At 35.6% G+C, this 12,298-nt stretch overlaps 1 protein-coding gene across 1 annotated transcript; it reads left to right on the top strand.

The window, feature by feature from the left end:
- The first annotated feature begins 1,594 nt into the window (after positions 1-1,594).
- LOC120149990 (coiled-coil domain-containing protein 25-like) lies at positions 1,595-11,732 on the top strand. Its single transcript, XM_039162693.1, has 6 exons — positions 1,595-1,834; positions 1,988-2,115; positions 2,230-2,334; positions 2,445-2,532; positions 2,767-2,828; positions 11,688-11,732. The coding sequence occupies exons 3-6, from the start codon at positions 2,251-2,253 to the stop codon at positions 11,730-11,732; spliced, it is 279 nt and encodes a 92-aa protein (XP_039018624.1). The 5' UTR covers positions 1,595-1,834; positions 1,988-2,115; positions 2,230-2,250.
- The last annotated feature ends 566 nt before the right edge of the window (positions 11,733-12,298 follow it).

Raw genomic sequence — 12,298 nt, 5'->3', positions numbered from 1 at the left:
GTACCCTAGTGCTTTTTTTGTTTCTCAAAGGCAGTCAAATTGCCTGGTATTGCTGCTTCTTTTAATTTTCCAATTTTTTCCATGTAATTTTGTACCATATGGTATTCTACATTTTAATTTTTCATCCTTCACGTTGTCAAAGAACCTACACATATTCATGGTTTATTTAATACTTATGATATTAATAGGTCTAAATGAGACAAGTCCTATATTATTGAGTTTAATTCGATTCGAAAAGTTTAAAATTGAATTTGACTTAATTATTTAAAAATTTATATTGAAGTACTATATAATTAAATTATAGACTTTAAACATAATTAAATGTTTAAATTTATACTCAATTCAATTACATATCAACCTCGTATCGATTTATTAAAATTATTTTAATTAAAAGTAATTAATTATCATTATTTAGAAGGTATTAACATAATTTTTTTTGAATAAAATATAAAATTACAGAAATGAAAGAAGAAGACCTGAGTTTATCTCAAAATTAATACATAACTATATTCAAATTAAGTTAAATAATTAAAATATACTTTCATGAGAATTTATTGAAAAAATGAAATGAAAGATAATAATTATCATTCATCAATAAATTTACTTATTTTAATTGAAATGTCTAATTATGCTTAAGCTTTTTTACTATTTGAATTTTTGAAAATTAATCTTTTAGACTTAAAAGAGAAAATAACTTGTCATTTATTTAATTTTAATAAAAATAAAAACAACCCGCAAAATTTTTTGTAACGTTTATACAATTAAACTTTCAATTTCTCCAATTATAACATTTAACTTTGATTTTAACTTCAATTATATCACAAAATTGTTAAATTTTAATGGCACAATGACACTGATAGATCTTTTTATCATTGTGATAACATTGACAAAATTACGTTGTTTTGACTAAAAATATTTATACTAAAAAAGATTTTGGTATCGCTCATCCTAAGTAGTCTTTCGCTGCAAGATCGGTACCAAAATTTTTGTATTTCACTTCACTTTTTTCTCATAGGACTATTTACCCACGAAACACACTCAAAATCGACAAAAATATGTTTAAAAGTTCGACATGCTAATATTATGATTTCTTTCGATGATTGTCTGATAAGATTAGTTTTAAGATATGTTGTTTGTCTCTCGAAATAATATTTCTCACCATTAAACGAACACCTAAAATTCTCAAATCTATGAAAGTCCTAAAACCCGTAAATGGAAAAAATTGTTTGTTTAATTTTGTCGATTTTAAGTGGATTTTATAGAAAATAAATTATTGAAAAAGAAAGAAGAGAGTAACATGAACATTTTGATATCGATCTTACCACAAAAAAAGATCGGTGACAGACGGTTATTAGTTGTCGATGATGGTTGAAAAACTGAATTGCAAAAAATGAAACCACTTAAAAATTCAATGACAAAATCGATACATTTCTAAAATTTAATATCTAAAATGATATTATTTTAGACTAATCACATTAAAATGATATCATTTATATCATCACATAATTTAAATTTTAACAATTTAATGATATAATTAAAGTTAAAATTAAAATTTAATATCATCATTAATTATACTAGTCTTGAAATGAGATAGGCTGGTAGGCGTTTGTAGACGGGTCTCCCAAAATTTCCTTAACCGTAGGAGGGGGGGGGGGAAACCCTAATTTTGTCTCTGGCTTCCCAAGAGACGAAACTAAAGGGGGAATTTTGAAGGAAACGAAATGGTATTTTACTACAAAGCCCGACCAGAAGCTGGCGATTACACCATCTTAATGGGTCTTGATAAGGACGTGAACGAGGAGCTCATCAAATACGGCTTCGTTGAAGATATCTGGTATTTACTTATTTGATTTTCTTTCCAGATACATTGTAATTTCTTTTACATAAATATTTCGCCATTGTTTCTATAAATGAAAGAAAATTAGGTTTCTTTTTCCCTTTCATCGTTTAGAACTATATATGAATTTTGGTGATTGGATTTTTGCAGGTTTCATGTGGATAAAATGTCTTCTGCCCATGTTTATTTAATACTTCAAAAAGGTCAAACCATTGATGATATAAGCGAAGGGTTGCTCGAAGATTGTGCGCAGCTTGTTAAAGCTAATTCCATCCAAGGTTTATTTTAATTTCATCAATTTTTTTTTTGTAAAAATGTAATTTTAATATGTTTTACATAATAATTTATTGAGTTGCGATTTATGTATATTTTTAATTTTCATGTGAGTTTTGGCAACAAGGTAAACAATATTGATGTTGTTTAACACTCCATGGTCCAATTTGAAGAAAACTCCTTCCATGGATGTTGGCCAAGTTGGCTTTCACAATTCCAAGTTGGTAAAACTTCTTTGTTACTTTGATTGTTGTCGCTATTACGATCTTTTTCTTTTTCCTTTTCCTTTGAGTTCTAGAATGGATCATTTTTATGATTTTATCTTGCGATTTAGGTTCGGACTGTTAGAGTAGAGAAGCGGATAAACGAGATAGTTAACAGGTTGAACAAGACTAAAGTGGAAAGGAAACCTGATTTGAAAGGTATGCGAATGCCCGAGGTTCCATTTTCACTTAGGATTAACAATAGTATTATAATTGTTACGGAAGATAGTGTGATTTCTGTCTTTTTCTAGGCTGCTTGGTATACACAGTAATGTAGGTTTTTCCCTTTGCATCTTCAATAGTATACTACAACTCATTTAGTATGTTGAAGTTAGAATTCTTTTTTTTTATCTTTGATTAAACTAATGCCGTTAATATAATATGTTGTTGCAGCCGAGAAAGAAGCAGTTTATGCAGCCGAAAAAGCAGAGAGAAAGCAACAGCTGAGGGAAAAGGTGAGCTCCTTTGTCTTTGTTTTTCCCCCTCTTATTTCATCAATTTGATATTGGCTACATTAGCTTATGGTCTTTGGTATGCTATTGAACATGGATATCCTTACTGGTTGTAGACAGAAAATAAAAGTTATCCTACTTGATTTTGCTTAGGGTGAGAAAGTAGTTATATTGTAGCACTCATGAAGCTGAGGCAGGAGTGAGATGATCCATAAAGAATAAAGCAAAGGACATTAGTTTTCATTTAGTGTTAAATATACGTACAATGGTGCAGTTCTATATACATATACGTAGAATTTTGCCAGCACACAAATATAATCAAATTAAAGGGTCAGTGACTCAGTGTGGCACATTGCTTGGACTTGTGTACAGCTTTTTTTGGCTGAATAGTTTAGGTTTCGGGGTAAGAATTTCCTTTGGTTGTATTCATTGGATTTGATATGGCTTATTATCTGGTATTTATAATAAGAGAAAATAATCTCAGTGACCAAAAATCCCGTATAATATACGATTTTAACCAACTTTTTCCGGATTTGCCAAAATGACCAACAAAATCGCAATGCGATCGCTAATTCGCAACGCGATCTCCATTATCGCAAATTCGCGTTGCATTTCCCGTTGCGATAGTTGAAAATCGTGTTGCGATGGTCTACAGTGTCATTGCGATACTGACTATCGCAATGAGATACTATTGCAATGCGATAATACAAAATCGCAACGAGATACTGACTTTCGCAACGCGATTCTGACTTTCGCAACGCGATTCTGACTTTCGCAACGCGATAATACATAATCGCAATGCGATTTTCAAAGCGCCATTAGTATCCTGGCCAAGTATTTTATTTTTAAATTCCAAACACGAATATTAATATATTGGAACACTGAACCGTCCACAGTATATCCCGTAATCGCAACTCATAACCTAAAACCTAAAATCACAACTCAGTCCCATCTCCATCTCTCACTCTCTCACCCATCTCTTACGAAATCCGTCCCCATCTCCGGCGAAATTCGTCTATCTCCATCTCTCAGAGCCACCCTCACAATCAAAAATGGAAAATCAACCAAATCAACCAACGAGTGTTAGTTTTTTTAATTATTTTCTTTTTGAATTTTTTGCATTATTATTAGGTTTTTTATATTGAAATTGATGATAAGTTTACTGGTAATTTCAATAATATATTAACCATTTCACTTAGATTGCTTATTAAATCAACCGGGAATCGCAACGCGATTTTAGTTTCGCGTTGCGATAGTCAAATTCGCGTTGCGATAGTTATTTTCGTGTTGCGATTTTCATTTTCAGAAACTATTCTTCTTCTACAAAGTGAAACTTGAATGAATTGCATTACTTCAACCAAAAAACAAAGACAAATACGAAATTCACAGTGTTGCAAATTTAAGTTTGAAGAATAAACTACTACTCTTTATGTTTATTATTGTTTTTGGTATATTTTCACAGTGTAGTTTTTGGTATATCTAACTTAGTATGTTTATTGTTTTTGTAGAACTTTTATTCGGCTCAATTGACCTTAAGAAATAAAGTCAGTCTGGCCAAAACAATTGCGTCGAAGCTTTCACCTGCACAAAGAAAAATGTTTGAGGATACATGCTTCGGGCCATGGCTGAAAGTACAACATCCCGGTGGAGATGCGATGTTGACACACCTGTTTCTTTAAACCATGATTAGCGATCTACCAGAGACTATACAACGTCGTGATGAAGAGATATGGTTTGATTTTCCGCCGGCGTATACGTGTTTTGGACGGGAGGAGTTTTGCTTAATCACCGGTCTACGCTTCGGACACGATGATGTAGGTCGGTACACTAGACACATTACCCGTCCATCATGGCTATCCCGGGTTTTTTTTTTTGAGATGGAGAGGCCGAATCTACACGTAGAAAACCTGACAAGATTGTTGAATAAGAAAGATGGTTTAAATCGGATGGATGACGTCGACGTTGTCCGAGTATGCCTTCTATTTTTTTGCATGTCGGTTTTTTAGGTAGAGAGGCCAGACAACCTATTCCGAATGATCTAATCAAATTGGTAGAAGACCTAAATGCGTGGAACATGTTTCCGTGAGGCTCGTATTTATGGAAAGCTATATGGATTAAGTTATCGTCTGCCTTGGATGATCGAAAAAGTTTGCATGGCGATGGTTTCAAATACACTTTGACAGACTTTATTTGTGCCTTTAAGATAAGAATTTTTATATAATGTTTCCAAAATTATAAGTAATTATTTAACAATTACTAATGTTTGTTATTATATTGTTTATATATTTGGATATTTGAGGCATTTCCCGTCATGAAGATATGCAATAAAAACATCAAATGATATTCCCATGGCTATTTCCTGGAAGAGGAAACAGACCTTGTAATGGGAAGATTTACTACGGTATACGACAATAAATAATGTAAGTTAACATAAACACTACCATATGTTTATAAAGAAGTTATTACTAGTACACGTTTAACTTTGTTTGAGCTTTTATATTATTAGGAGGCCAACACTCCTCTACAGAGGCTGACACCCACGGAAGCTGAGCTTGCCACTGATTGGTGACAAGCTAGTAAGCGTTTTTTAATGGAACGGTTGATGAGCAGTCTCCACTTCGGGAGCCATCACCTCGTCCAGAGCTATCACCTCACCCAGAGCCATCATCTGATCAACTCGATTATACACCTCTACAACGACAACCATCATCTATTAAGTCACATCATCGAGCCTCTTTTCCACCATCACCGCAAGATAGGCGACCGGCAAATATGCCACGACGTTTATCTCTATGTTCTCCACCTTCACCTCAACGGGATGAGCTAGGGGAGTTACGTGATGAGGTCAATGCCTTGCGTGAGGAGGTAGGTATTTTACGCAAAGACGATGGTCAATGCCACGATTTGCATTTCGCATTGCGATAGCCATTTTCGTGTTGCGATAGTCATTTTCGCGTTGCGATTTTAAGTTTCGTGTTGCGAAAGTAAACTATTCTTCTTCTGGAATGTTTATATATGTTGTCCTTTTAAATGTTTATATAAGTGCTTACTTCTGAAATGTTATCTGAGCATTTTGTGAACTATGATAGAATAATGACTTGGGTGAATACAATACTAGTTTGAAACATATTTGTCTTTGTTTAATATCATGTCTGTTTATTTATTGATTTATGTATTAATTTTTTTAGCGGCCCGATAAGGTAGATGCTTTACGTCGGGTTTTCCTTGCACGACAGAGTTCACGCATTAGATGGCGTGGACGTGCTATTACGTCTCCGTTCACCCCAATGGTGCGAAGACTCCGCAAGAAGTAGCCCGACTCACCTGTCATCCCTCAAGAGTCCCCTCCAATCGTTCAAGAGGCCCCTATCCTCCCTCAAAAGTCCCCCCCACCGTTCAAGAGACCACTGTCATCGTTGAAGAGGTTCCTCACACCATTCCAAAGCCCGATTCACATGGGGTAATATATCGAAGTATTGAGAAACCCCCACCGGTTCCGGACATGATGGATGAGAGTTGGCTCTCATATGAGTTACCGGCTAGTACCCTTCCGGTATCTGAAGTGGAGAGGAGACAACTATCGGAAACAATTGTGGATAATACCCTTTGGGCTAAGACCGCAGTTGATTTTTATCTACATGAGCGGAGCTAAGGGTGTTACATTGACATAAGCAAACTCAACGATGAAATGTTTTTGTTTCTAGATCGGTCTTGGTGGGGTGTGCTATTAGGGGTTGAAGACAGTGGCTATTTCGATAAGGAGGTAAGTCTTATATTTGACTTATATATGATTTTGATTAATTTTTTTTAAAAATTAATGTTATTATTACTTATAAAAAATAACATATCGATGTGTGTGTGTCACATCTTCTAATAATAAGGAAGTTTAGGAAAAATAAAAAAAATTCGCGATATACAATAATGCTGGCGGCTTTTCACGCAGTTCACTTGAAGAATTAACAAGATGAATCATTTTCGTTGGGTAACGGACAAGCTAAACTTTATCCTGCATGGTGGGAGGTCGATAAGGTTAGTGTTTATTTTTTAAATTTTTTAAAGGTGTTCATAAATAAGTGTGCAAATAAATGAATTATTACTTATGATTGCACGTGTTTATCCCTTTTTTGGAACGTCGTCATTGGCTTCTCGTCCAACTTCAGCTCCCATCCCTGAAGATATTAGTATATGACAGCATGATAAATTACATATCACTGTCTGATTTGAGAGATATTATCAAGGGATGGAGCTCTCATTTGACTAAATTCTTGGATGAGATTAATTATTGGACTCATTCTGGATACTTTCATAACGCGGATGCAGGTAGGCAACATCTCGTATATATCGATCTAGCCATATAATGTCGAAACCACAAGCCTACTGCAGCTCTATCTATATCGGTGGGAGGTAGATACTTTATACTTCATGTGATCAAACGGTCTAACGCCAAGCATACGAGAGGACCACAATCTCTTCTGGGTCCTTTCGTTTGTTGTGGTGCAGTCTCGTCTCTGCTAACTGTAATATTGAGCTTATTTGGCTTCTTGTTTCCAGAACGAGTCCAATAATTTATCGCATCCAAGAATTTATCCAAATAAGAGCTCCATCCCTTAATAATATCTCTTAAATCAGCCAATGATATGTAATTTATCATGCTGTCATATACTATTGCCTTAAGGGATGGGATCTAAAGCTCGACGAGAAGCCAATGGTTACATTCCAAAACAGGGATAAACACCTGCAATCATAAGTAATAATTCATTCATTTGCGCACTTATTTATGAATACCTTTAAACTCAATCTAAAATAAACACTAACCTTATCGACCTCCCACCATGCATGATAAAGTTTAGCTTGTCCATTGCCCAACGCAAATGATTCATCTCATTGATTCTTCAAGTGAACGGCGTTAAAAGACGTCGGCATAATTGTATATCGTGTATTTCTTTTATTTTCCTTAAGTTTCCTAATTATTAGAAGACGTGACACCCACGCATCGATATGTTGTTTTACAAAAAAAGACATATATTAGTAACTTACATAAATTTAAAAAAAATAATCAAATTAAAATATAAAAATATAAGACTTACCCCTCCATCGAAATAGCAATTGTCTTCTACCCCTAATAATACGCCCCACCAAGACCGATCAAGTAATAAATAGATATCATCGTTGAGCTTGCATATGTCAGTGAAACACCCCTGGCTTCGCTCATGTAGATAAAAATCAACTGCGGTCTTAGCCCAAAGGGTGTTATCCAGAATTGTATCCGGTAGTTGTTTTCTCTCCATTTCAGATACCGGTATGGTACTGGCCGGTAACTCATACGAGAGCCAACTTGAATCCATCATGTCTGGCACGTCAGAGGGTTTCTCAAGAATCCTACATATGACGCCATGTGAATCGGGCTCTTGAATGGTGGGAGGGACCTCTTCAACGATGACAGTAGCCTCTTGAACGGTGGGAGGGGACTCTCGAGGAATGATAGGGGCCTCTTCAACGATAGGAGTAGACTCTTGAGGGATGACAGGCGAGTCGGGCTTCTTCTTACGGTGTCTTCGCACTATTGGGGTATACGGAGACTTAATAGCACGTGCACGCCGTCTGATGCGTGAACTCTGTCGTGCAAGAAAAACCTGACGTAAAGCATCCACCTTATCGGTCCGCTAAATAATTAAATATAAATATCAGTGAATAAACAGACATGATATTTAAACAGTGAAAACAAAGATAAATATATTTCAAACTTTCAACCAAAAGACAAAACAAAGACAAATACTAACTTCACAATGTTAAAGAATACACAGTTTAGCAGAATTGGCAGCAACCGAATAAATTTACTTCAACCAAAAGATAAAACAAAAAGACAAATACTAACTTCACAGTGTTAATAAACAGTTTAGCAGTATTGGCAGCAACCGAATAAATTTACTAAGCAATCTAAGTGAAATGATTAATTTAAGTGAAATTGTCGAGTAAATTTATCATCAAGTTAAATATGGAAAATCTTAAACTTACCTCGTTGTGTAGAGTATGAACCTCATTCTACAACGATACTACCATCTCACGTAGAGCGGCAACATCACCACGTAAAGTAGACACATCCACACGCCATGCACCATCGTTATCGCGTAGAGTACCGATCTCCTCACGCAAGGCATTGACCTCATCACGTAACTCCCTTGACTCATCCCGTGGAGGTGTAGAACAGGGAGATAGAAGTCGTGGCATCTTTGCCGGTCGCCTATCATGAGGTGATGGTGGAGAAGAGGCTCGATGATGTGACGGGATAGGTGATGGCTCTCGTTATAGAGGTGTATAGTTGGGTCGATCAGGTGATTGCTCTGGGTGAGGTGATGGCTCTCGAAGTGGAGGAAGTAGAGGCTGCTCATCATTCGTGCCATCAAGAAAACGCTGAATAGCTTGCCACCAATCAGTGGCAAGCTCAGCTTCCGTGGGTGTCAGTCTCATTAATGGAATGTTGGCCTCCTAAAAATATAAAAACTCAAACAAAGTTAAACGTCTACTATTAATAACTTGTTTATATATGATATTATTTGTGTTAACTTACATTATTTATTGTCGCATATGGTATTAAGTCTTCCCAATCCAACAGACGTTTCCTCTTCCAGGAAATAGCCCTGGGAATATCATTTGAAGTTTTTATTGCATATGTCTTCATGGCGGGAAATGCCTTGAATATCCAAATCTACAAACAATATAATAACAAACATTAGTAATTGTTAAATAATTAATTATAATTTTGAAAACATTATATAGAAATTCTTACCTTAAAGGCCCAAACAAAGCCTGACAAAGTGTATTTCGACCCATCGCCCCGTAAACTTTTGCGGTCATCAAAGGCAGACGACAACTTAGTCCAGGTAGCTTTCCATATATACGAACCCCACGGAAACAGATTCCATGCATTTAGGTCATCTACCAATAATATTAACTCTTGAGGAATAGGTTGTCTGGCCTCTCTGCCTAAAAAGTCGGCATACAAAAGTAGTAGAATGCATACTCTGACAACATCGACGTCATTCATCCGAGTAAAATTATCTTTCTTATTAAACAATTTCTTCATGTCGTCGACGTGTAAGTTCGGCTTCTCTATTGACTCATCAGGAAAAACCCTGGATAACCATGATGGGCGGGTGATATGACGAGTGTACCGGCCTACATCATCGTGTCCGAATCGTAGATCAGTGATTAAGCAGAACTCCTTCCGCCCAAAACAAGTATACGCCGGTAGAAAATGAAATCATATCTCTTCCTCACCACGTTGTATACTGTCGGGTAGATCGCTAATTATGGTCTGAAGCCACAAATGGGTCAAATTAGTATCTCCACCCGGATGTTGTACTCTCAGCCATGGCCCGAAGCAGGTTTCTTCAAACAAATTTCTTTGTGCAGGTGAAAGCTTCGAAGCAATTGTAGTAGCAATGCTAACTTTATTCCTTAATGTCAATGAAGCATAAAAAAATTTCTACAAAAACAATAAACATACCAAGTTAGATATACCAAAAACTACACTGTCAAGATATACCAAAAACAATAAACATAAATAGTAGTTTATTCTTGAAACTAAAATTTGCAACACTGTTTTGTCTTTTGGTTGAAATGAAAATCGCAACGAGATAATGAGAATCGCAACGCGGAAATGACTATTGCAACGAGAGAATCGCAACGCAAAATGAAAATCGCAATGCGATTTTGGTTTCGCGTTGCGATTTTTATTCTCTCGTTGCGATAGTTATTTCCGCGTTGCGATTTTCATTCTCGAAACTATTCTTCTTCTGCATTACTTCAACCAAAAGACAAAACAAAGACAAATACTAACTTCACAGGCTAAACAGTTTAGCAGTATTGGCAGCAATTGAATGAATTTAATAAGAAATCTAAGTGAAATGATTAATCTATTATTGAAATTACCAGTAAACTTATCATCAATCTCAATATGAAAAACCTAAAATAATGCAAAAATTTCAAAATAAAAATAAAACAAAACTAACCCTCGGAGGTTGATTTTCCATTTCTGAATGATTTTAAGGGATTTTTGACTGTGAATGGTTGTGAGGGATTTCGCCGGCGATGGGGACGGAAATCTTCGGAGATGTGGATGGATTTCACCGTAGAGAGTGAGAGATGGAGATGTGACTGAGTGTTGTGATTTTAGGCTTGAGGTTATGAGTTGTGATTACTGTGGACGGTTCAGTTTCCGATTTATTAAGAAAAAATTCGTGTTTGGAATTTGAAAAAAAAATACGCGTTAATACGAATGGCGCTATGTAAATCGCATTGCGATAGTAAGATTCGCATTGCGATTTACGTATTCGCGTTGCGATTTTCCTAATTCGCATTGCGAATTATGAAAATCGCAACGCGAATACGTAAATCACAATGCGAATTATGAAAATCGCAACGCGAATACGTAAATCGCAATGCGAATTAGGAAAATTGCATTGCGATAGTCAGTATCGAATTGCGATTTACTTATTCACATTGCGAATTGGGAAAATCGCAACGACACTGTAGACCATCGCAACGCGATTTTCAACTATCGCAACGCGAAATGCAACGCGAATTTGCGATAATAGATATCGCGTTGCGAATTAGCGATCGCATTGCGATTTTGTTGGTCATTTTGGCAAATCCGGAAAAAGTTGGTTAAAATCGTATATTATATGAGATTTTTGGTTACTGACGTTATTTTCTCTTATAACAAAGTGCTAAATGTTAAGTGTGTTTTACAATTCATGCATTTTGATTTGAAAATCTGCAGATTATTGTATCATCGTGTGCACACGTGCACCCGTTTTTAATTGGATTATTGTAAACGAAACCATTCGATTTCTTTTGCAGAAACGACGAGAGGAGCTTCAAAGGCTTGTGTTGAAAACATTTTGATATTTCGATATAACAAATTAAGTTAAATGAATTTTAAGATTTTCCAAAATGATTCTCTAAAGTATGTTCGATAAATTTATTCGAATATAAAAATATTACTCCAAATATTTTAAAAATCATTTTTAATCCTTACTTAAGTGTAAAATTAAGTTTTAATCTTAAAACAATTTTAAAATAATCTTTCAAAGTATTTCGAACCATTTCAAACCCAAAATTTCCAGATTGCTCAGAGGGAACCGATTCCCTCCCATAGGGGGTACCGATTCCCCCTGAATGGTTTGACTCCGAGATTTCCAGAATGCTCGGAGGGAACCGATTCCCCAATAGGGGGTACCGATTCCCCCCTGTTCAACAGTCGAAATATTTGAATTTTACACTTAGGGAACCGATTCCCTATAAGGAGGAACCGATTCCCCCCACGCTCCAAGTTGTTTTATTAATTGTTTTCACACTAAAACGGTTATATTATCTTCATTAATTATCCCTAACGTTCAGAAGTGATTCAATGTGTATTTAAACAAGTTCTGAATCCCTTGATCAGGAAGAAATCATAGAGAAACAAGAGA

The sequence above is a fragment of the Hibiscus syriacus genome, unplaced genomic scaffold (assembly GCF_006381635.1).
Source record: "Hibiscus syriacus cultivar Baekdansim isolate YM2019G1 unplaced genomic scaffold, ASM638163v2 tig00111013_pilon, whole genome shotgun sequence".
In the NCBI taxonomy this organism is placed as follows: domain Eukaryota; kingdom Viridiplantae; phylum Streptophyta; class Magnoliopsida; order Malvales; family Malvaceae; genus Hibiscus; species Hibiscus syriacus.
The sequence above is the reverse complement of the archived record's forward strand: the minus strand, read 5'-3'. Positions and strand labels throughout refer to the sequence as shown.